At 34.9% G+C, this 24,267-nt stretch overlaps 1 protein-coding gene across 3 annotated transcripts in view; it reads right to left on the bottom strand.

Moving 5' to 3' along the window:
* The window catches only part of AGMO (alkylglycerol monooxygenase), a 344,214-nt gene that overhangs the window by 315,176 nt on the left and 4,771 nt on the right, over nucleotides 1-24,267 (bottom strand). For all 3 annotated transcript variants that reach the window (XM_077856706.1, XM_077856705.1, XM_077856704.1), the window contains exon 3: nucleotides 14,989-15,140. In XM_077856706.1, coding sequence (XP_077712832.1) covers nucleotides 14,989-15,140 — 152 coding nt within the window. The remainder of the gene's footprint in view (nucleotides 1-14,988; nucleotides 15,141-24,267) is intronic.

Genomic DNA, 24,267 nt, shown 5'->3' with positions numbered 1-24,267 from the left:
GTTGCACCAGTTTGCATTCCCACCATCAGTGTACTAGGATTCCTTTTTCACCACATTCTCATGAATGCTTGTTGGTGGTGTTTTTTATTTTAGTTGACAGGTAGATATAAGGTAATATCTCACTGTAGTTTTGATTTGCATTTCCTGATGATGAGGGATGTTGAGCATTTTTTCATGTGTCTGTTGGCCATCTGTGTGTCTCCTTTGGGCAAAATGTCTGTTTATGCCTTCTGCTCTTCTTTAAATTAGATTATTTGTTGTTTTGGGGGGTTTGTTTTGTTTTTTTGTTTTTTGTTTGTTTGGTGTTGAGCTATGAAGTTTTTATGTATTTTGGATACTAACCCTTTATTGGATATGTCATTTGCAAATATCTTCTCCCATTTAGCAGATTGTCTTTTAGCTTTGTTTTTTGTTTCCTTTGCTGTGAGGAAAGATTTTTTTTATTTTAATATAGTCTCATTAGTTTATTTTTGCTTTTGTTTCCCTTTCCTGACATGACATAACTAGAAAGATGATGCTATGCCAGTGTCAGAGAAATTTACTGCCTGTGCTCTCGTCTAGGCTTTTTATGGTTTCAGGTCTCACATTTAGGTCTTTAATCTACTTTGAATTTATCTTTGTGTATTGTGTATTGTGTAAGAAAGGGGTCCAGTTTCATTCTTTTGTATATAGCTGTCCAGTTTTCCCAACACTATTTGTTAAAGAGCTTGTCTTCTTTGCACTGCACATTCTTGCCTCCTTTGTAGAAGATGAATCGAGCATATAATCATGGGCTTATTTCTGGGCTCTCTATTCTGTACCCCATGATCTTATGTCTATTTTTCTACCAATACCATGCTATTTGAATTACTAAAACTCTGATATTATCTTGATATTTGGGATTGTGATATCTCCAGTTTTCTTCTTTTTCAAGATTGTTTTGGCTATTTGTGTTGTATGGCTCCATACAAGTTTTTGGATTATTTGTTCTAGTTATGTAAAAAAATGCTATTGGTATTTTGATAGAGATCACATTAAATCTGTAGACTGCTTTGGGTGGTATAAACATTTAAACAATGTTGGTTCTTTCAATCCATGAGCATAGAATATCTTTCCATTTATTTGCATCATCTTCAGTTTCTTTGATCAATGTTTTATAATTTTCAGAATTCAGATCTTTCATGTCCTTGGTTAAGTCTACTTCTTGGTTTTTAATTATTTTTAGTGATACTAATTTTATAATTAATTGTAAATGGGATTGTTTTCTTAATTTCTCTTTCTCCTACTTCATTATTAATCTATAGAAATGCAATGGATTTCTGTATATTGATTTTGTATTCTGTGACCTTACTGAGTTCATCTATTAGTTCTAGTAGTTCTTTGGTGGAGTCTTTAGGGTTTTCTATATATACTATTCATGTCATCTGCAAATAGTGAAAGGTTTGCCTCTTCCATACCAATTTGGATGCCTTTTATTTCTTCTTGTCTGATGGCTGTGGTAATACTGCTAGTACTATATTGAATAAAATTGATGAGATTGGACATCCTTATCTTGTTCCTGACCTTAGGGGGAAATCTCTCAGCTTTTCATCATTAAGTATGATGTTAGCTATGTATTTTTCATAAATAGTCTCTATTCTGCTGAGCTATGTTCCCTCTAAACCTATTTTACTGGGTGCTTTTATCATGAATGTATGCTGTTCTTTGTCAAGTGCTTTTTCTGCATCTACTGAAATGATCATATGTTTTTTTATCCTTCTCTACTTGATGTAATGCATCATGTTGATTGATTTGTGAATGTTGAACTACCCATGCATCCCAGGAATAAATTCCACTTGATTGTGGTGAATGATTCTTTTTAATATACTGTTGGATTTGGTTTGCTAATATTTTGTTGAGGATTTTTGCATCTGTGTTCATCAGAAATATTGGCCTGTAGTTCTCTTTTTTGTAGTGTCTTTATCTGGTTTTGATATCAAGGTAATATTGGTCTCACAGAATGAATTTGGAAGCTTTCCTCTTGTTCTACTTTTTGGAATAGTTTCAGAAGGATAGGTATTAATTTTTCTTTATATGTTTGAAATAATTCACCTGTGAAGCTATCTGGTCATGTATCTTTGTTTGTTGGGAGGTTTTTTTTTTTAAGATTTTATTTATTAATAAATAAAAAATAAATAAATAAATAAATTTATTTATTTATTCATGAGAGACAGAGAGAGACATAGAGAGAAAGAGAGGCAGAGACATAGGCAGAAAGAGAAGCAGACTCAATCTCAGGACCTCAGAATCACAACCTGAGCCAAAGACAGACACTCAACCACTGAGCCACCCAGGTGCCCCTGTTGGGAGTTTTTTGATTACTGATTCCATTTCAATGCAGGTAATCATTCTGTTCAAATTTTCTATTTCTTCCTTATTCAATTTTGGGAGATTATATGTTTCTAAGAATTTCTTTATTACTTATAGGTTGTCCAGCTTGTGGACATATAATTTTTCATCATATTTTCTTACAACCCTTTGTATTTCTGTGATGTTGGTTGTTATTGCTCCTCTTTCATTTATGATTTTGTTTATTTAAGTGCTCTCTCTCTCTCTCTCTCTCCCTCTTTGTTATGTTTTGTTTTTTGTTTTTTTGTTTTTGTTTTTGATGAGTCTGGCTAAATGTTTATTGACTTTGTGGATCTTTTCAAAGAATCAGCTCCTGGTTTCATTGATCTGTTCTCTTGTTTTGCTTTGTCTTTAATTTCTATTTTATTTCTGCTCTAATCTTTATTATTCCCTTCCTTCTACTGGTTTTGGGTTTTGTTTGCTCTTTTCTAGCTCCTTTAGGTGTAAGGTTAGATTATTTATCTGACAATTTTCTTGCTTCTTGAGGTAGGCCCATATTGCTATAAACTCTCTTAGAACAACTTCTGCTGCGTGAAAAACATTTTGGATCATTGTGTTTTCATTTTTAATTGTCTCCATGAATTTTTTTATATCCTCTTTGATTTCTTGGTTGATCCATTCATTATTTAGTACCATGTTATTGAACCTCATGCCTTTGTGTTTCTTCCAGATTTTTTCTTGTGGTTGATTTCTAGTTTCATAACATTGTGGTTGGAAAAGATGCCTGGTATGACTTCAGTTTCTTTTTTTTTTTAACTTGTTGAGCCTAATATGTGATCTATTCTGGAGAATATTCCAAGCGTGCTTGTAAAGAACGTGTATTCTGCTATTTTAGGATGGAATGCTCTATGTCTGTTAGATCCATCTGGTCCAATGTGTCATTCAAAGATATTGTTTCTTTGTTGATTTTCTGTTTGGATAACCTACCCATTGATATAAGTGGGGTTTTAAAGTCCCCTGCTATTATCATATTACTATTGATTACTTCCTTTATGTTTATTATTAGATGCTTTATGTATTTAGGTGCTCCTATGTTGGGAGCATAAATGTTTACAATTGCTATACTTTCTTGCTGGATTGTTTGTTTTATGATTATGCGAGTATACTTTTTTGTCTCTTGTTATGTCTTTGTTTTAAAGTCAACATTGTCCAATATAAGTATTGCTACCCTGGCTTTCTTTCCACTTCATTTGAATGATCTAAAGAAGCATGCATGCGTGGCATGTGCTGTTAGGTAGCTAGGTGGAGAGTGTTGCCCTGTGCAGTTCCTACAGGTGTCCATGTATCTGGGCTGAGGTGAGGGAGGGAAATGGCACCCACTAAGTCTTTTGTTCTTGGAGAAATCTTCAAAAGATCCCTGCCCCTTCAACACATGCTCTGAAATTAGTAAATAAATCTTCTCATATACCCCAGGTATTGCTCAACTGCTGTTTTTATGCTGTTCTCAGTGGGGCTGTTGGTTGTGCTGGCTAAAGATGGAGACTCGGTTTCCTATTGCCCTCAAGCTCTCCCAGAGCCAAGCTCCTGATTTTAAGTTCCAGCTCTTAAGCCCCAATGATTGTAAGAACTTGCAAAATCAGGCCTCTTTAGTTTTCTAACACAAATGTTATGGGGATTCATCTTCAGTGTCGGGGTGCGTAATGCAGTGGTCTGCTCCTCTCTCTTTTCCACACCCCTTGTGTGCCTCCTTCTTGCAAATAGTTCTGTGGCCCCTTTGGCTCCCCTTCTTCTCTACATTTAGTTGTGAAGAGTCTGCTCTGCCAGTCTTTGGCTTGTTATTCTGTTATTTACACCGATGTGGGTGTAGTTCTATCTGTGGGATGAGGTGAGCAGAGGATCCTTCTGCTCCACCATCTTCCCTGGTGATTGCCACATATTATTCTATAGTGCACTACTCTGGAGTGTGAAAAATGCTGAGGCACCAAACAAAAGGTATAATTAAATTTGGGAAGATATCTATAAGGATTAATGAAGGAACTTCAAAATAATAGATTTATGTTTCAAGTAGTTAATATATTTCTAAAAATAACAAAGAATCAGTCCATTGCATTGGAAATAGAATTAAAGACTTCATTTTTTAGAGTAGCTGTAAGTTCACAGCAAAAATTAAGAGGAAGGTACAGAGATGTCCTATGTACCCTCAGCCCTCACACATCAATACCCTTCCCCTTATCAACTTCCCTCACCAGAATGATTCATTTGGTGCAACTGAGGAACGTATATTGACAAATTCTTCCAAATTGCATAACTTAGAATAGGGCTCAATATTGGTGATAAAAATGTATAAATCTGGGTAAATGTATAATGATATAAATCCTTCATTGTGACATCATACAGAGTATTTTACTAAAAATTCTGTGTCCCACCTACCCACCCCACTATTCCCCCTGAATTCTGGTAACCACTGAGCTATTCACTGTCGTCATAGTTTTGACTATTTCAGATTGTCTATAAAGTATGTAGACTTTTTATATTGGACTCTTTCACTTAGTAATATGTATTTGTTTCCCCCATGTCTTTTATGGCTTGATAGCTCTTTTCTGTCCAGTGCTGAATAATATTCCATCATCTAGATGCACCACAGCTTATGTATCCTTTCAACTACTGAATAACTTTTTGATTGCTTCTAGGCTTTGGCACATTTGAATAATGTTGCTATAAACATCTATGTATAAGTTTTTCTGTGAACATGATTTTTCACATCCTTTATGTAAATACCAAGGAATCCAACTGCTGGATCATTTAGGTAGAGTATGTTTAGTTTTGTAAGAAACAGACAAATTATATTCCAAAATGGCTATACCATTTTGCATTCCATCAGCAATCATGAGAATCTCTGTTGTTCCACAACCTGGCCAGTATGTGGTGTTATGAATGTTCTAGATTTGGGACATTATAACAGTGTGTAGTGGCATCTCACTATTCAATAATTTGCATTTCCCTGATTAGATGATGTGCAACATCTTTTCTTTTCTTTTCTTTTTTTTTTTTTTTTTAGATTTTATTTATTTATTCATGAGAGACACAGAGAGAGAGGCAGAGACACAGGCAGAGGGAGAAGCAGACTCCATTCAGGGAGCCTGACATAGGACTTCATCCCCGGACTCCAGGATCATGCTCTGGGTGAAGGCAGGCACTAAACTACTGAGCCACCCAGGCGATCCATAGCATCTTTTCATATGCTTATTTGACATCCGTACATATTCTTCGGTGAGGTGTCTGTAAAGGTGAAGGGCCCATTTTTCACTTTGGTCATTGTTCTCTTATGGTTGACTTTTAAGAGTTCTTTGTGTATTTTGGAGAATAGTCCCACATCAAATGTGTCTTTTGCCAATGTTTTCTTCCAGCCTGGCTTCTCTTCTCACTCTCTTGACATTGTCTTTCACAGAACAGAAGTTTTTAATTTTAATAAAGTCCAGCTTGCCAAATCTTTCATAGATAAAGCCTTTGTATCATATAAAACAAATCCTTGACATATCCAAGGTCATCTAGGTTTTCTCCTAATTATCTTCTAGGAGATACCATCTAGTAATTTTAGAGTTTTGCACTTTACATTTAGGTCTACGATATATTTGGAATGAATTTTTGTGAATTCAGAGTCTGTGTCTAGATTCAATTTTTTGCATGTGAATGTCCAATTGTTCTGGCACTATGTATTGAAAAGACTGTCCTGACTCCACTGTATTCCCTTTGCTCCTTTGGCAGACATCAGCTGACTATATTTATGCGAGTCTATTTTTACACTCTGTATTTTGTTCCAGTGATCTATCCATCTATTCTTTCACCAATACCACACTGTCTTGGTTACTGTAGCATTGTAGTAAGTCTTTAAGTAGTGTCAGACCTCAACTTTTTATTTTCCTTCAATATTATTAATTAATATTATTTTTTGGATACTAATATAAATGGGTGTTTGTTTTTAGAGAAAGAGCACAGTTGGAGGGGAGGGGCAGAAGGAGAGAGAGAGAGAGAGAGAGAGAGAATATTAAGCAGGCTCCACACCCAGTGCAGAGCCTGACATGGGGCTCCAACTCACAACCATAAAATCATGATCTGAGCTGAAATTAAGAGTTGGACACTTAGCTGAGCCACCCAGGTGCCCCGATGGTATTATGTTTTTAATTTCAAATTCCAATTATGCATTGCCATTATAAAAAATCTATTGACTCTTTTATATTAACCTTACATCCTGCAACCTTATTATAATTGCTTATTAGTTCCAGGATTCTTATTGTTATAGTCTTCTTATTGTTTGTTTTTAAAGATTTTATTTATTCATTCATGAGAGACACACAGAGAGAAGCAGAGACATAGGCAGAGGGAGAAGCAGGCTCCTCGCAGGGAGCCCGACATGGGACCCAATCCCAGGACTGGGATCATGCCCTGAGCCAAAGGCAGATGCCCAACCACCAAGCCACCCAGGTGCCCCATGTTATTGTTGATTCTTTTGGATTTTCTACATATACAATAAAGCCATCTGCAAACAAAGACAGTTTCATTTCTTCCTTCTCAATTGCATACCTTGTATTTCCATTTCCAGTTATAGCATTAGCTAGGATGAAACAGAATTTTTCTAAATTAAATAAATAATACCAAAATAGAGTAAGAAACTTAATGGTGAATTGATATAGAAAGTTTCAAATTCATTGAAATAGAACAATAATTTTAAATGATAAATCCAGGGTGCCTGGGTAGCTCAGTCAGTTAAGTGTCTGCCTTCCCTCAGGTCATGATCTCAGGGTCCTGGGATCAAGCCCCACATGGGGCTCCTTGCTCAGAGGGGAGTCTGCTTCTCCCTCTCCTTCTGCTCCTCCCTTCTGCTCACGTGTTCTCTCTCTCTCTAATATAAATAAATAAAACCTTTTAAAAAAATAAAAGGCAAATCTTATTGTGACTTCTCAGTTCACACTGAGTAAAATCCATGTCTTTATAATAGTTTATGAGTTCTTGCATGATCTGCCTTAACTGCCTCACATTTGTGATGCCCTTCATTTCTTGCAACTTTAATCCTCTACCATGTAGCTCCAGACACAATGATCTCCTTCCATTTACTCAAAAGGCCCATGATTTCTCTGCCTCAGAGCCTTTGCACTTGCTATCATATCTGCCTGGTACTCTCCCCAGAATCACATGAATTATATTCTTTTTTTTAAGATTTTGTTTATTTATTCATAAGAGACACAGAGAGAGAGAGAGAGAGAAGCAGAGACACAGGCAGAGGGAGAAGCAGGCTCCACACAGGGAGTCTGATGCGGGACTCGATCCCGGGACTCCAGGATCGTGCCCTGGGCCAAAGGCAGGCGCTAAACCACTGAGCCACCCAGGGATCCCACATGAATTATATTCTTAAAGAGCTTTAAGTCTGTGCTTAAAAGTCACTCTATCAGACAAATATTATGGATCATTCTATATAAAATTTTAATGCTCAAACCTATATGACACTTTCTATTTCTTCTAACCTGCCTTATTAGTTTTACTGCACATATCACATCCTGACATTATATTAGTAACCTACATAAGACTGTTTTGGCTTTTGTTTGAGTATCACATATGCCAATGAAAGTGAAAGCATGAAGAAGGTTTTTGATGAGTATTTATTAAATTAATAAATAAATGTTACTCCTCTCCTAAAAATCTTCCTGCCTTTATACTACATCTATGATAAATAGGCAGCAAGGTAAAGTGGGGAGAGTAGCTGAGAATTGACTTACCTTTTGATATTGCCAGTCTACAGGATCCTATATGACCAGAATCCTGACTAACTTCCTCAGTCTCTTTCCTCCAGTTCCCCAGTACAGTTTCTTGATATTTCTCAAATTTGTCCAGCACATTCTCTCCTTGGGTACTTTGAACCAGCAGATTCCTCTGTGTAGAAAGCTCTTTCCTCAGACATTCCTAGGATGCATTCTTTACCCCATTAAAGTTTCTACTAAAATGCCACCTATTACCTCTATGAGTTCCAATAGAGGACTTACTAGACTCCTGTATCCTTCTCCCTCTATCCCAACAGCACTCCTCACTATCTGGCATAATATTACATATGTTTTATATCCGGATTTCCTTTTCTATTAGAATGCACGCTTCACAAAGACAGTGGCATTTATGTTTTCACTATTAGAATTAGAATTCCTAGTATATAGTAGTTCCTCACTTAATACCTGATGAACAACTGAATGCCTAGTTCATATGATTGTTCTGGGAAGTAAATAATATAACATGTTATATTATTAATATAAAGCACCTAGTCTAGCACTTAGCAATGTAATAAACATTAATTCAATAATAATAATAATACTTAAACAGTATTTACAATGTACAAGTCACTTTCCTACCTTTAGATCATTTAAATATTTATAAAAACCCTATTAAGTACACAGTATTATCCTCACTTAATAAATGAAGAAATCAAGACAGATTAACCTGTTCCAAATCTCAGTAAGTGGCAACACTGGGAACTGAATTAAGATAATCTACTCCACCGGCAGCCCGGGTGGCTCAACGGTTTAGCGCCACCTTCAGCCCAGGGCGTGATCCTGGAGACCTGGGATGGAGTCCCACTTGGGCTCCCTGCATGGAGCCTGCTTCTCCCTCTGCCTGTCTCTCTCTCTCTCTCTCTGTTTCTCATGAAAAATAAATAAAATATTTTTTTTAAGAAAAGATAACCTACTCCAGAATCTATGCTTTTTAAACATTCTCCAATGGCTTTTAATAATAGTTAACTTTTAATTATTAGCATTGCTTTTAATACTATTACTATCATCACATGCATTTTCAACAGAACCCCATTTGTTTTTTATGTACACTTCTTTGAGAAAAATGATCAATATATTCAGAAATGTGGAAATATAAGAATTTAGTGTCAATTTTGTTTCCCCTGTCAGTTTCAGAGTTCATGCTATAATTATCTTTGTACTTCCCTTATTATTATTATTATAACTAATTATTAACACTTGTCATCCATAGTAGAATGAACAATCAGTGGCCAGATCTGTCATTAACAAAGCTATCTCTGGTGCCTAGTATAGGGTTAGTATACAATAGGTGATCATTAATTATTTACTGAAAAAATTAAAGCATGAATAAAAAGTGTATAACTGTAAAAAAAAAAAAAGTCTCTAGGTTAGTCGATAGTATTTCCAGGAATCTTCACTTATTTTCTTAGTAATTCACAGAGCAGTTTTTCTCATTGTGTTATTTTAATATGGTAACATTAAATTCAGTCACAGTTAAAATTGTTTATTAAATGAAAGAGGATAGAATTCTACCTAATTTTGCTTTTCACCATCTAGCATGGCTGTGCTCAAACTTTATGTTTGCTAATGTGTCATATACATCCAATAAGATTTTTCTAAATTTTTCTTTTGAACAAAATTACTTGGGATAAAATGTGCTTTTCCCAGGTCATATTTAATTATCATTTCAATACAATCCTGAAGGTCACCCTGACTTAAGGTCAAACTTCAGTTTTTCCTTCTTCTGCCCATTTTAAATACCTATAAATCTTTACATAAGCCTCCATCTTGCTTTCTTCATGTTGGTGTATTCATTCATTCATTTTTACTTTGTTGATGCACTCTTAAAGCATTTTTCATTTAAACTTCACAAAATTGAGAGATAAATAAAACCAATAAAATCTATCTCAAAAAAGTTAACCCCAAGGTTATATGTGTGGTAAATAACTGCACATACAGTTATATGACTATATTTCTGGAAACAAATTTCAGTGCTCTTTTTGCTGAGAGGCAAGTGGACTAAGTTCTAGCACTAAAGGAAAAAAAAAATCAGGCACATTCTCTGTCTTAAGCAGAGTCACAAGCAGACCAAGAGTTAATCTTTACTCCTTCTTTGTCTTTCAATTTCATTTTGATTACTCATTTCACAGCTTTTTTAATCCCTGGAAAATATTACCGTAGCCATTCTCAAATACTCCCAACTATTCCTGGAAATATTTCCAACTTTAGTATCAATGTTCAAATATAGGCTGTTGGAGATTCCTGAAACTCTTATTCTTTATTATCAGGTATATGACCTTGCCTGTTTGATGTCTCAATGCAGGCATATTTTCAACACCTGGATGATGGCCTAAATCTTTGTTTCAAATGTGCTTTTCATATATCACCTACATTTGGAATCTAACTACATCAAAGGAAATTCAAACCGTGGTTTTAAGGGTGACCACAACTGCCAGTGATAAACATAAGCTATTTCTAAGAGGCGGGCTCCTTCAAATGAGTCTTTCTGTGGAGAAATAATGCTAATCCTTCAGCGCATATAAATTTTAAGTTCTCTCTTAAAAAATATTTAGCATCAGACATAGGACTGATTTTTCATTAAAATGAACTCAGAGGAAAATGGTTGATATAGAAAGTAATGGTGAGAAACTGGAGGTCTTAAGTAAATTGATGGGAATTCCAAGGCTACCCTTATGGATATTCTGAATGATGATGACTCAAGGACTGACAAAGTAAAAAATCATGGGAAGAGGTGAGAGGAAGTACTATAATTTAGGCCAATGCACACTGGGTGTCACTCTCAGTGATCCAATATGAATAAAATCACACTGTATTTTTAAAATAAAGAGTGAAATATACAGCAAAAAGCTATAAAAATTAGGCATATTCTTGTATTTTTTTAAAAATAAACACAAACATAGCTGAATTTAAGTCACCTTTTCTTCAATAGAGACCACAGTTCTATCAGAAAATAAAATTAATTTTAATCAATACATCTGCTTATTTTCTTTATTTAAACAATACTGGAAGTGAAGATGGTCTAAATTCAACCCCTGTTAAAAGTCAGAAAGGAAGAGGAAAAAATGAAGTTTAATAAGTCATCTACAGATGCCCACTTAATCACAACAAAATTATAGGAATGAATATAAGTAATTAAACAAAAATTATGATCACTTACCTTATTTAGATACATAAAGAGATAAATAGAAACTGAACTATACAGTTTACTTATTGAGTAAAAGAATGAGAGTTTGAGGGGATTTTATAGATTCTTATTATAACAATTTTATGGATGAACATCTTTATTTCAGAAATGAACTAAATCTTATTATAGCCCAAATGAGTAATCAATGCCTCAGAATGAGATATTAAAGATATAGTCAGGGTGAACTTCAATATACCATTCTATAGAATATGTGGGAAGACTGGCTTTATAAGTCAGGGTCCTATGAGGAGACAAAAAACACACCAGTGATTTGAAAAGTTAATGTAAAGAATTATTAACTGATAAAAAAGGAGTTAAAAGATGTAAACAGGGAGTAGTTCAGTGGTATAGAAGTAGCAACTATGAGCACAGTTACTGCCTATGGAGCTGAGAGGGAATGAACAAAGCTGGTATGTACAAATTTAGAAAATTCTCCACCCTTCTCTCCCCACCAAGTCTGAGTCAGACATCTTTGGAGAGATTGTGGCACCACAGGATTCTGGTGGTGATAGAGAGACTTGCTAGAATATACAGATCCCAGAGGGAGAATATTACAGGCAGTCCTCTGATGTGGTCCCCTGGAAGACAGAAGGTCCTACCAAAAGGTGTAGGGTTAACTGGCACCAATCTGCTAAGTGCCACGTGAAAAACAACACTCTGGCAAATGGAACAAAACCCTCGCTGTTCTGATTCTGTAATATCCCTCCAATCTTTTAAAAGGACAAAGCCTAACATCAAGTGAGCTTGCAAAGGAGAAATGTCTGTAGGGTCCACCTCTAGTAACTGTTTATGCTTACAGTCACAAATAATTTCTTGGTTCTTATTTCTAAATTGGGTTACCTATGATATCATTCTGACTTCAAACTATTCACTAAGAAATCATATTGGTGGCATTATTTACTAACTAACTTAACTTTTTTTGAACTATGCATAGAGTTTGTAAACTTTAAGCACACAACTCAACATTTATTACAGATTCATACATTCATGTAACCATAACCAAGATGAGATAAAGTCCATGCCTAGCACTCTGGAAGGATCATCCTTGCTTCTAAATTGTAATCTTTTACATTTTAAGTGCTCCCTTAAAAATCTTTACTGGATTTTTTACATGTTTAGTATAACTAATAGGAAAGACAAAGAAAGATAATGCAACCTTTTGTATGGAGACTAAGCATGCCAGAAGCTGTTTTTAATTTAACACCTATTTAATTTTGTTATTCTACCCTTTCTTTCTAAACATGTTAAGGTATTCTATAGAAATTATTGTGCTGCTCTTATTTTTCTGTAAGTTGATAATAATGAGCGATTAATTTCTCATTATTCCAGAGGAAAAGAGAATGAAATAAATAACAGTCTCAAATATCCCTCTGTTCTTTTGCATAAGAATAGAAATAGAATTCAAGTTTTTGAAAATAAACTTTTTTCCATACCTGTAATGTAAGAAAATTCTGTACGTGTGCAAACCAAACAAATAACACTAACAAAACAATAACAACAAAAACCCTAGCAGTAATTTGGGCTACTAAGAAATAATCTATATATAGGTAAAAACGAAAAGTGTCTATTATTTCTTCAAAACTCACAGCATTTAACATATCAACAAATGTGGAATGCATTTTTATTCTATAATTTTATTGCAAGTAGAGAAAAGAGGGCTTTTTTTCTTATTATATTATAGGACAAACATTAGGATTTTAGAAGTCCTCAAACTTCTCAGTTAAATACATTTGGCTAATTAATTAGTATGTGCTCAGTCACCCAAGAGGCTCAAGAAATTTGATATTATAAGTTTTTCTTACTCCTGTGTACTTCTAGACTTCTAGAAGTCCATTTTAATATTTTACATTGTTATTACATACAATTTAAAAGTCAACTATCATATCGAAGGTTGACACATTCAACTACTAATTTATTTTTTTCCTATGAGCTTTCCATCATAAGTCAAAAGTCTTTGAACTTATGATTAGACTTCATAGCCCGAAGGTGGTGAGTGTTTTTCCAGAAGGTTTTCAGATTTTTTTTTAATGCCTGCCTCCATTGGATTTGGTTCAAAATTTTCTAATGGGAAGCATACTTCAAATAGCCTTGATTCTATTTATTTAATATATTATTTTACTTTATTGCTCTTCCCTGAGAGCACTTAGCAATCCACATATTTTTTAAAGTTTTATATTTGGTAATATTTTGTTGGTTCTTTGTTTCCTGTTATAATGGGCTTTTAAAGATTAAGCGAATTTGCAGATTTCCCACACAAACACATCTGTCCAGGACAGTGTGATATTAGAAGGCTCCTGAAATTAAATAATACAATGTAAATGCTTTCTGCGTTACCCATCTGCTGCATAGAAAATGAGGAAGCTTGCCAATGGGTTTATTTTAGGGAGAAAACGACTATTTTGAAATAAAATACAAAATTTGCTACATGACCATATCTTATTCCTAGTCATGTTCAATTTGGGAGTATCCTCTTGCATTTATACACAAGGAAATGATGTCAGAGGCTGACCTGTTATTTTCCCAGACAAAGGTTATCACACACAAAATAAATAACTTTTTCTAGTTTATACATTCCCTTCAAATTGTTTTAATGAATTAACATTCTTTATAGTTTCATTATGTGTAATGTTTAAAGTACTTAACAAAAATAATTTTTGCATTTAAAATTTCACTGCCTTTAAGCATAGTATTTGCCTACATTGCTTCTTCTTCCTCCATCCTCGCTTGGGAAGGATGTTTGATCACCATACTCCTACACACATTGCTCAGTTACTCATCCTGATCATGAGTCTCTTCTTGCCATCTCCCCTCTACTTTGTATTATTATTCCAGATTTCTTCCTCTTCCTTCCTTCCTCCCCACCCACTCAACCCAACCACCCACTGAAAAGTTCAGTTCTACTCTTTAGTAGGTTTTCAAAATTAGCACTTTCCCAATTTCCCTTCAGAAATGCTTTTGCATGCCTTCTTCTTCCTTAGAGACCACTTGCTCACCTTACCTTTACAATCCTTCTCCAACCTCTACTTAGCCTTAGAGAGGTTTAGACTGTTTCCTGTTCTTCCACTTACCTTTTCATAACAAAACATTTCTTTGGAAAGTACAGCCAAGAATCCCAAAAAGCAAATTCAGTGAACCAGTGAGGTAAGAGGGCTTTGTATTAAATGAGAAATTTTGCAAAACTATGGTAATACTGAAATGTATTAAGGTTAGTGCCTAGATGATTGCATTTTCATTTGCAATATGGAATTACTGCCAAGAACTTGAATCAAGCTTATGTATGACAGCTAGGATTCCATGCTGTTCCAGGGCTCTTCTGAATGACCACTGATAACTGTGATGTGAAGTCTCATATTAAGTGCAAAAGTCCACAAACTCTACCAAGCATGTTGTAATAAGAAAAACGGAAGGCAGTATATTAAAAAGTAATGCTACAACCATCACTTTTTCACCTTTTTTACAAGTTATATACAAGAGGAGTGAAAAAATGTATCTCCAATAATTTCTTTTTTTTCAAAAATGACCAGATTGTTTCCATTTAAACTTCAAACTAAACTTTTATCATTCATCTTTATACAAAATGCACGATGTTATTCATTTATTCATTCCTTCAGTATTTACTGAATACTTACTATAAGCAAAACTATTCAAAATACATTATCAATAAAACCTTGATTTGCAACTTACCATGGGCCATGCGATGGAACCAGTAGTAGCCGAAATCAACTCCTAAGAAAGTCAAATACCAAGTCCATGGAGAATCCCAAGGCAAATTGATGAGCCTGTAGTTCTCCCAGACATAAATGTAAGTGGTCAATTCAATGCTTCTAGAAAACAAGCTGGAAAAATAAAATTCACAAACAATGATTATACCACATTTTAAATATAAAATTATGCTAAAACATTTTAGGTAGCATTTAAAAATTAAGTTATTCCTATATAAAAATAAAATTCTTTCTCTCTTCTTTTCTCACTGTTCTATCATACCTTTTAAACAGCTCAGTTTCCTTGGTATCAAAATATTTCACATGATGCTTCCTTTTTCCTCGTAGTTATCATGGATGTCAACTATTTACACTCTCAGTTTCATGGATTGTAGGATGCCATTTTCCTTTTTTATTTTTTAAAATTTTTTTCTCCTTTTTAAATGTCTCTTAAAATACTTCCATGGAACTCATACAAAATAAACATGAAAAAACTACAACTTATTTTCTGTAACATTCATTTTCAAAACTACAACTTATTTTCTGTGACTTTCATTTCCAAATCTTAACAAAGAGCACAACAAGGGTGCTTTTTAAAGGAAGTGTAAGAGGCATAAAGTTTAAAGGGGACTGCAAAAATGCCTACTATTTTAAAATACGTTAATCTCATAAAATTTGCCTTTCAATTAAAGTTGCTTCTGGCTACTATTTTCTTTATTTCTCTCTATTCCCTCCTCTCTTTTGCACACGCACACATGTACACATATTTTTCTGTTTTTAGATGTTATACTTAGGATCACAAATTGGATTCTTACAGCATTTCAATAATTCTTGTAGTAATATAAACTACAACTCTCAAGATATAAGGGAATAATGTTTCCCTAGAAATAAAATAAAAAAACCTAATAATCACAATGAGGTATCACATTACACCAGTCAGAGGGAGAAGACAAGAAACAACAGGTGTTGGTGAGGATATGGAGAAAAGAGAAACTTCATGCATCGTTGGTGGGAATGTGAATTGGTGCAGCCACTGCAAAAAACAGTATGCAGTTTCCTCAAGAAATTAAAAATAGAAATGCCATATGATCTTGTAAGTCCACTGCTGGGTACTCACCAAAGAAAATGAAAACACTAATCTGAAAAAAATATATATGTACCCCTTTGTTTATTGCAGCTTTACTTTCCATAGCCAAGATATGGAAACAACCCAAGCCTCCATCATAGATGAAAAAGGATAAACAAGATGTGGTAAATAGAGGCACCTGAGTTGCTCAGTTGGTTGAGCGTCTGCCTTTGGCTCAGGTCATGGTCCAGAGGTCCTGGATTTGAGCCCTGCATCAGGCTCCCTGCTTAGTAGGGAGTCGGCTTCTCCCTCTGACACTCTTCCTACCCACCCCACTCCTTCTTTCTCTCTCATGTTCACGCTCTATCTCAAATAAATAAAATCTTTTTAAAAAAGTTTTTTAAACTCGTTAAAAAACACAATTGTTTTTAAAACCCAGATACCAGAATATGTCTTGCCACCTATGCTACCAAGTTTCTATACGTTATTATTTCAAGTAGTTTAAAAAAAAATACATCATATACTTGAATTTTATTAAGCGTAGCTTTTTCTCTTGAAATTATCTATGATCAAATTTAAATTTAGACTAAAGATAATCATTCCTTTATCACTTATATAAACTTGGTTGAATTGACTTTTTCTTTTATATTTATCATTAACATGTAAAATAAACTAATCATTTTATTTAATAAAGATTCATTTATAAGCTATTAGCAAAAGAGGAAATTGTTAAACATTCTAATTTTAAATAAAAGCTGAAAAAAGCTCAAATTAGTATACTTATTAAAATTCACCATTTTAATAGTATTTCCCTTTGACAGTGAGTATCTATGAATTAACATGTAACTGAGTCTTTTGAAGATCATGAGCCTTTAATTTTAATCTACTTTTGATTTAATGATATGACTATAACTATGATTTAATAGTATTAAAATTGTCTTGTATTTTGAGGGCTTCATGTTATTAATCTGTAACATAAAACACTAGGTTATGCCATAACAGCATTAATACAAATAATGACTAGAAATGTCAAATACCTACATTTTTGAAAAGGACTACACATTATCAGATCTTAAAACCCAATTTTCAATTTGATATTATTGTTGGTTCCTAAAGTGGCTCCTCTATGTGGAAAGCAAGGAAAAACCAAAGAAAGAGGCAAACCACTCCACAATGGTGGGTAGTAGTTTTAATAAGGAAAAAAACTTACACAGAAGACTTGTCTTGGGCAGCCTCAAGATAAATAGATCTTTACTTGCCTGCTAGTCACATATTCAGTCCAGATGGTCTCAACACCTTACTCTCTTAAGGTTTCATCCTTAAAACTAGTATGGGAATAGTTGCAGAATATACATTCCAAGGACGGGGTGAAGGAAGGAGACTGATTGCCCAAGTCCAGTTTGAGGGTCATGCAGTGGACACATTCTCCCAATGACCTTCTCCAACAATTATATGGCTAGAAAGAGCAGTTTTGTCTCTGAGTGTGAGTTCTTGACCAAAGGAAACTGTTTATGCAGAACCCCTGTCATGACCCAGGCCATGCCCTAGATATTTCAGAATCCCAATCAAAATGCCTCTGACTCTGCTTGTAGGAACTGCATGGGCTTCTTTTCTCGTCTGGTCCTCCAGAGAGCCAACCTGTGCAGGTGTGTAAACTACTAGACATGACAAGGTAATCCCCAGTGACTATTTTTAGATATGCAGACAAGAACTAGGACAAGCATTCTGGGATAGTCACATACAAGTGTTCGGGGTCCGTCACGAGATAGAACTGCCCATGGGCCAGGAGCACCCACAATGTTCTGAGGAATTCAAAAACTTAAAATGTAAACTTGTCTTCCAATTTATTATTATGTTTATTATTATTATTATTATTTTAAATATTTTATTTATTTATTCATGAAGGACAGAGAGAGAGAGAGAGGCAGAGACATAAGCAGAGGGAGAAGCAGGCTCCATGCAGGAAACCCAATGCAGAACTCGATCCCAGGACTCTGGGATCATGCCCTGAACCAAAGGCAGACTGCTGAGCCACCCAGGTGTCCCTATGTTTATTATTATTATTATTATTATTATTATTTTATTCATTATTTTGTTCATGGCAAATTATGCTTAGAGACTATCTTTGTTAATTTATTTAAGGCAGATTTGCTGTAGGAATTATAATTTAGAATAGTAATATTTCACAAGCCAGTAGCATACAGGATCATGCCTCTTCATAAGCCAATAAAGAAATAAAAACTCCAAACCAGTGATAGATTAATTACACTATTGTTTTAGGCAAAAGGGAGATGGAAGAAATAAAGTCCAGATTTAGTGAAGGTATAGCTTTTTCTATGGGTTGGCTCTTGGAAGAATTAGTGGAGCCAATCAAGAGCTGATGTCTAGCTGCCAGCACAAATTGAAAGTCTCTTGTTGCTAGAGAAGCACAGTGCTGGCAGAACAAAGGCACCAGTGTTAATGGGCAAGATGATTTCTTTCATGGGGCCGCTGCACGGTCTCCACCACTGCCAATGAAGAGTAGCCTTGCCATGGCAGGAGCTAATGTCCCACGGTCTTCAGAGAGTGATTTAGGTCAGTAAAGAACAGCCTTGCCTAGGCTGAACATTTTCTTTAAGTCCTCACAAATTCTTGAGTTTAAATGTCCATTGTATCATATGGCCATATCAAAAGCACTCAGTAGCATCATAATATGATGACATTGTCTTACCAAGGCTTCCTCGACGTGAAGTAATTCACTCTTAGATCAAAGCAACTTCCCTTGCACTATAAACAAGCAGATCTGCAATCACGACAAACTAATATACAACATTTATCAAGGTGGGAGAAAGAACAAATTTTATCCTAAAGCATGTTAGCTTGGTTAGAAACTTTTATATACTTAGACAAGGGCTTCTTGACAGTGTCATTACTGACATTCATTCAAGACAATTCTTTATTGTTGGGGTCTATTATGTGGAAAAAGTTACTCGAATTATGAAATTTTACAATTGCTTCCTATTATCCATTAATAGAGGACTAACCATATAAAATTCAACTTTTAAGTAAAAAACAGTGAATAATATCAATTTTGTTTGGCTCAATCTAACAATTTCTCTAAAATAGGGATTCTAAACCTTGATATTATTCCCATTTGGGCCATATAACTCTTTGTTGTGAGGACCTGTCCTGTGAATTGTAGAATGTTTAGCAGCATCCCTGGGTCTCTATTTTTTTAAGATGTATTTATTTATTTTAGAGAGAGAGGGAGGGATGAGGAGAGAGAGGGAGAACAAAAGTGAGCAGGGGAGTGGCAGAGGGAGAGGGAGAAAAAGAATCCCAAGTAGATGCCTCACTGAGCTTTAAGCCCAATGAAGGACTTGATCCCATGACTCTGAGATCAGGACCTGTGCCAAAGCCAAGAGTCAAATACCTAACTGACTGAGCCACCAGGTACCTCCTCTTGGGTCTCTATTTACTAGATACTGGTAGCACAGCTCTGCCACCCAGTTATGACAACAAAATGCTAAAACATTTCTTGAGAGGCACAAGTGTTCCACTCAATAATCCTTAAAAAAGATTAATCCAGGAAGAAAAAACTTTAAAACTTAGAAAATAGTACAAAAAGTTGAAATAATCTATAGCTTATTGCGTAAACTTTAGTACATGCTATTAAAGCAGATCCATTTATGGATTTACTGAATCATTCAATAAATTCAAGTTGAAGGCCTGCGAGGTGCCAGGTAAAACATGAAACTAGGAGGACACACTGGTGAACACGGCATTCATAATCACCTGTCTCATCAGTGTTCCATCCATTCAGAATCTCTCTTTTTTTTTTTAAAGTGCTATCTCCCTTGCCTGTTCCACAGACAATTGAAATAGGCTTTAGAGATACTAAGACTTCAATAAAAGAAAGAGGGTCCCAGGAAAAGTGTAAAACTTCCACTTGCAAAACAAAGAGAACCTGCCTGCAATTGAAAATACATTTTTATTTCCTGTACAGGTGCCAGGTCTTGAGCAGACACCCAATTTATTACTCTGTAAACTTACTTATTAGGGTTGACACAAATCGAGCTGAAATATGCCTGACATACTACAGTCAAGACTTTTTTTTTCACACTTTAGCAAGAAGCCAAACCTTCCCCAAAGCAAAGGGAAAAAGGGGAAAAGCTGTGGGAGTTAAACTCCCTGCTTTCTATCAGCAAGATGAATATGATCCTCTTCCATCATAGATGGGAAAAAACAGCCATGGAGTACCCACAGCTAAAAACAATTCAGCAAAGGGATACAGCTGGGAAATGATTATCAAGCTCTGGAAAGCCCTTGATTGCAGGAAATAGCACCTACATTTTCAAAAATGTTCCCACCAGACCCTGAATCATAAACCAAAGCTCCCTTCCTCTTTTTCTTCCCAATTCCTCTGTCCTCTCCCAGCCTTGACCTCCAGCATATGACTCTGCACTGTGGAATTCGAACTTCAACTCTCTGTGGGAAGAGACATATGTAATATGTATGAATGTAGTGAGCTTTCTTTATCATATGGAGATGAAATTTGGGGAAGCATAGAGCTTTATATAACCAAATACTAGATCCTTTTTACTCAATAATTTTGAATGCAAGACGAAGAAATGGTCTAAATATAAGGAGACATGAGAATCCTCTAATCAACAACCTTCGTTTATAGAGCTTTCCTCCTATTGTCTTTTTTCTTCATGATTTCTCCTCAAATAATTTCAATTTCTCTTGCATCTAAGATGTTTCTGGCAAATGAAAGGTAGCATTTTATATAACATTTCTCTCAAAACTTAAAAATTGTCCTGTCAGTATTTAGTTACTCAATTGCTATTCCAGGTCTGATCCCGAATTTTTAAAAAGATGAAGTTAATTTATAATGTTAAAACTTAAAAATAATCAGTGCATTGGAATAAATATTAATTGGAGATTGAGAATTACAAAGCTATGCAGTTCTCAAAGTCATCTTAGTTTGAATATACCCAGCATCAAAAGCAAAAAGGTAGGGATCCCTGGGTGGCGCAGTGGTTTAGCGCCTGCCTTTGGCCCAGGGCGCGATCCTAGAGACCTGGGATCGAATCCCATGTCGGGCTCCTGGTGCATGGAGCCTGCTTCTCCCTCTGCCTATGTCTCTGCCTCTCTCTCTGTGTGACTATCATAAATAAATAAACATTTTTAAAAAAAAAAAAAAGCAAAAAGGTAACATTGGATAGGTTGTCCACCCTTCAGCATCTTAGGGCTAATTTAAAATATGAGAAAATTAGGCTAAAAGGACCCTAAAATTTTCTAACTCTCAAATACTCTCATAGTCTAGTCATACATTAAGCAAGTGAAATTTGATGTGATGCTTTTATTGTAAACACAACATTTCAAAGCGACTCGAAATGAAATTTTGTACTCAGAACCCACAGATATCTGCCAATTTATACTATTTCATCACTGTCATTAGAGCTGTGTGTCTTGTCTGATTTGGCTAGTTAATGCAAAATGGAAGAAAATCAATAGAACATTTTTTGTTTCTAATAATCCTGTCTTCTAAGCCAGAAAATAAAACAATATTTGAACAGGATCATTCTAAATATTCTTACAAGCTTCAGAAAGTTAGAAAAGAATATGGTTGGACTATATATACGGATTTTTCCAAGAAATTTTGTTGTTTATTTATTTCAAAATCTCCTAAACCTAGTCCAGGAACTTGCCCTATCTTAAAGCTACTGCCACTTTTGCTCCATCTAGTGGAATATTGATTTTTGCTCAGTATTAACAGAATACGTAATACAACCTCCACCTCCTAAAGACAGATAACATTTGTACTGATAGTTCTTGCTGCGAAATGACATTACATTGATGATGCAATCACTTAATTTCTTTTTACAACAACCAGGAAACCTATGGACTTTTATAAATAGAACGTGGTAAATTTGGAAGAAGCAAATTCACTACATTCTTTACTTTGCAAGATGTAAATTACTTGAAGTAATTCCATTTCTCTACTGAATAAGTACAAGGAAGCTTGCTTGCATCATTAGGGAGGGTTAGCCTAATAGCAACCTCTGAAATTCCACAATTAACAACGAAGACAAAGTCTATTTACAAAGTTTGAGATAAAAGTTGAGAGGAAATCGGATATTCTCCCCAGCAAACATAATTAACAAACCAACAAATTTCAAAACGTTATTATCTTCACCTGTAGTGTTAATAAAAATTTAGGTAAATAAAAAGAATATTAATAATGAAATATCGTAATTAACAGTACATAAATGCATTCTCTCTTATTTTGAAAAAGGAATAACTATTTATTAAAGTCCTCACCCAAAATGACAGGCAATGATTTGTTAGTAGTCTGATGTCACCAAAGGCAGTACTGCCTCTGATACCACAGTCTAGTATAAAAACTCAGTATACAATTTTCCTTTATTCTCCAATCCCACCCCAAGGAGTCAAAGTATTTTAAAGAAATTTAATTTCCTCCTCTCTAATTTTTTTTTAATGAATTGAAACTTTCTTGTCAGGAATGGAAAATTCTGTGGCAGTCATGGCCAGTAAAACTGTGCATATGTATGGTTGAATATCGTGGAGCTGGCTCCATAGTAAAAATTGGCAATGACCCATATGTATTAAAAGTGGAGTGTCCCCAACTTATTTGAAAATTTACCTACTTAAATTATCCCTCAGCCTATTGCAATTTGATTTATAATCTGCTGTTTCAACAGACTAAATGAACCCATTAAAAACAAACATACTGTAGATATTTATATCGGGAATAAAATTTCTCTGGGGAGGATGCAATTTATGGAAGCAGAAACATTGGAAGGAAGTAACAAATTGAGGTCCTGGTTTTCTAATGAAGAATTGGAAATTGGGTTCTGCTTAAATAAGCAGGGGGAAAAAAAGAGATGTGATTATTTTTCACTCATTAGCATTTAAGTCAGTAGCAGGATATTTCACAAGTTTTAGATAGATTTTTTTAAAGTAGGTTTAGTAAGTATTTTGTTAAGTTTAATTTTTTATAGTCACATATGCAAGTAATTGATAGGCAGATTATCTACGTATGCTACACGACATTTAACTATTATAAATACGAATATCTGTCTATAACTTCAGAACTAGATTCTAACGAGGAAGAGTCTGTCTACTAGATTCCAGAAGAGCAAAACAGATGCAGGTCTGCCCAGAATCTGGTTCTTAGGACACATGGGCTTTTATTACACGTCACGGTCTGTCTGACAGGCTTATAAACAAGATATAATCTTGTCTATGATTAATATTTTCCCTTACATAAATATTTGAAAGTCACAGTATGTATCTTTTCTATCAATATGCTAAGTGTGCTACTAATCTTCAAGATACTTGGACTTTTATGTAATAATGAAATTGAGATCTTCAAACAAACATTGTTTTTCCTCAAAGTCTGCATACAGCATTTCCATTACATGAATGGCAAAGTGGAAAAACATGTTCATGGTTTCACTTTGATTTCCACAATTTCTTTTGTCAGAGGCCATATGCCTACTTGGAATTATTATCCGACATGTAATTCCTCACAAGTAGATTAACAAATGGTATAGTACCATTTTTCTCACAATCATGTATTTTAAGGATGTGGCAAGCCCCTGTTGCTGGTGTAGAAAATGAAATTAGTCCCTTGGAGAGGGTTTGATCAATGCCGTGTTAATCTAAACTTCAGCTGTTAATGATTTGCACGAGGATTCCCCTTGATGCTGAAATATTGTTTTAAGAGTTTCTGTTAAATCCCCCTTCCTGTCTTTTGCTGAAAGGGGATTGAGTGGAGTGGATCCTGTGGATCAGCTTTCCTTCTCTGCTTGTGTGTGTGTGTGTGTGTGTGTGTGTGTGTACTTAATAGGAACAAAATAAATAAGAATATTTTAAAATTTCTTTTTCAGATCATTCGCTTTGCTGAAATGTTCTAGATAAAAGGTTATAAAAGATGAAATTCTCATAAAACTTACGAAAGTATCCACATTTCATAATTTGGAATTGCTGGCCACATCTACAAGAACAACAACAGCAACAAGCATTTTTCCGTTCCCATTCAAAATGCAACTAGGAAACATATACTCTCCATTCAAGTTCACAACATTTTACCTTTCTCTCAGAGGGCACCAGGATGAACAGCTTGTGTTAGTTTAAGGAGCGTTGTGGGTAGTGGGCTGTGAAGGGAAGTTGCTGCGTGTATCATCC

Source organism: Canis aureus, chromosome 18 (assembly GCF_053574225.1).
Source record: "Canis aureus isolate CA01 chromosome 18, VMU_Caureus_v.1.0, whole genome shotgun sequence".
Taxonomy (NCBI): Eukaryota; Metazoa; Chordata; class Mammalia; order Carnivora; family Canidae; genus Canis; species Canis aureus.
Note: the sequence above shows the minus strand (reverse complement) of the source record. Positions and strands in the feature narration are given on the sequence as shown.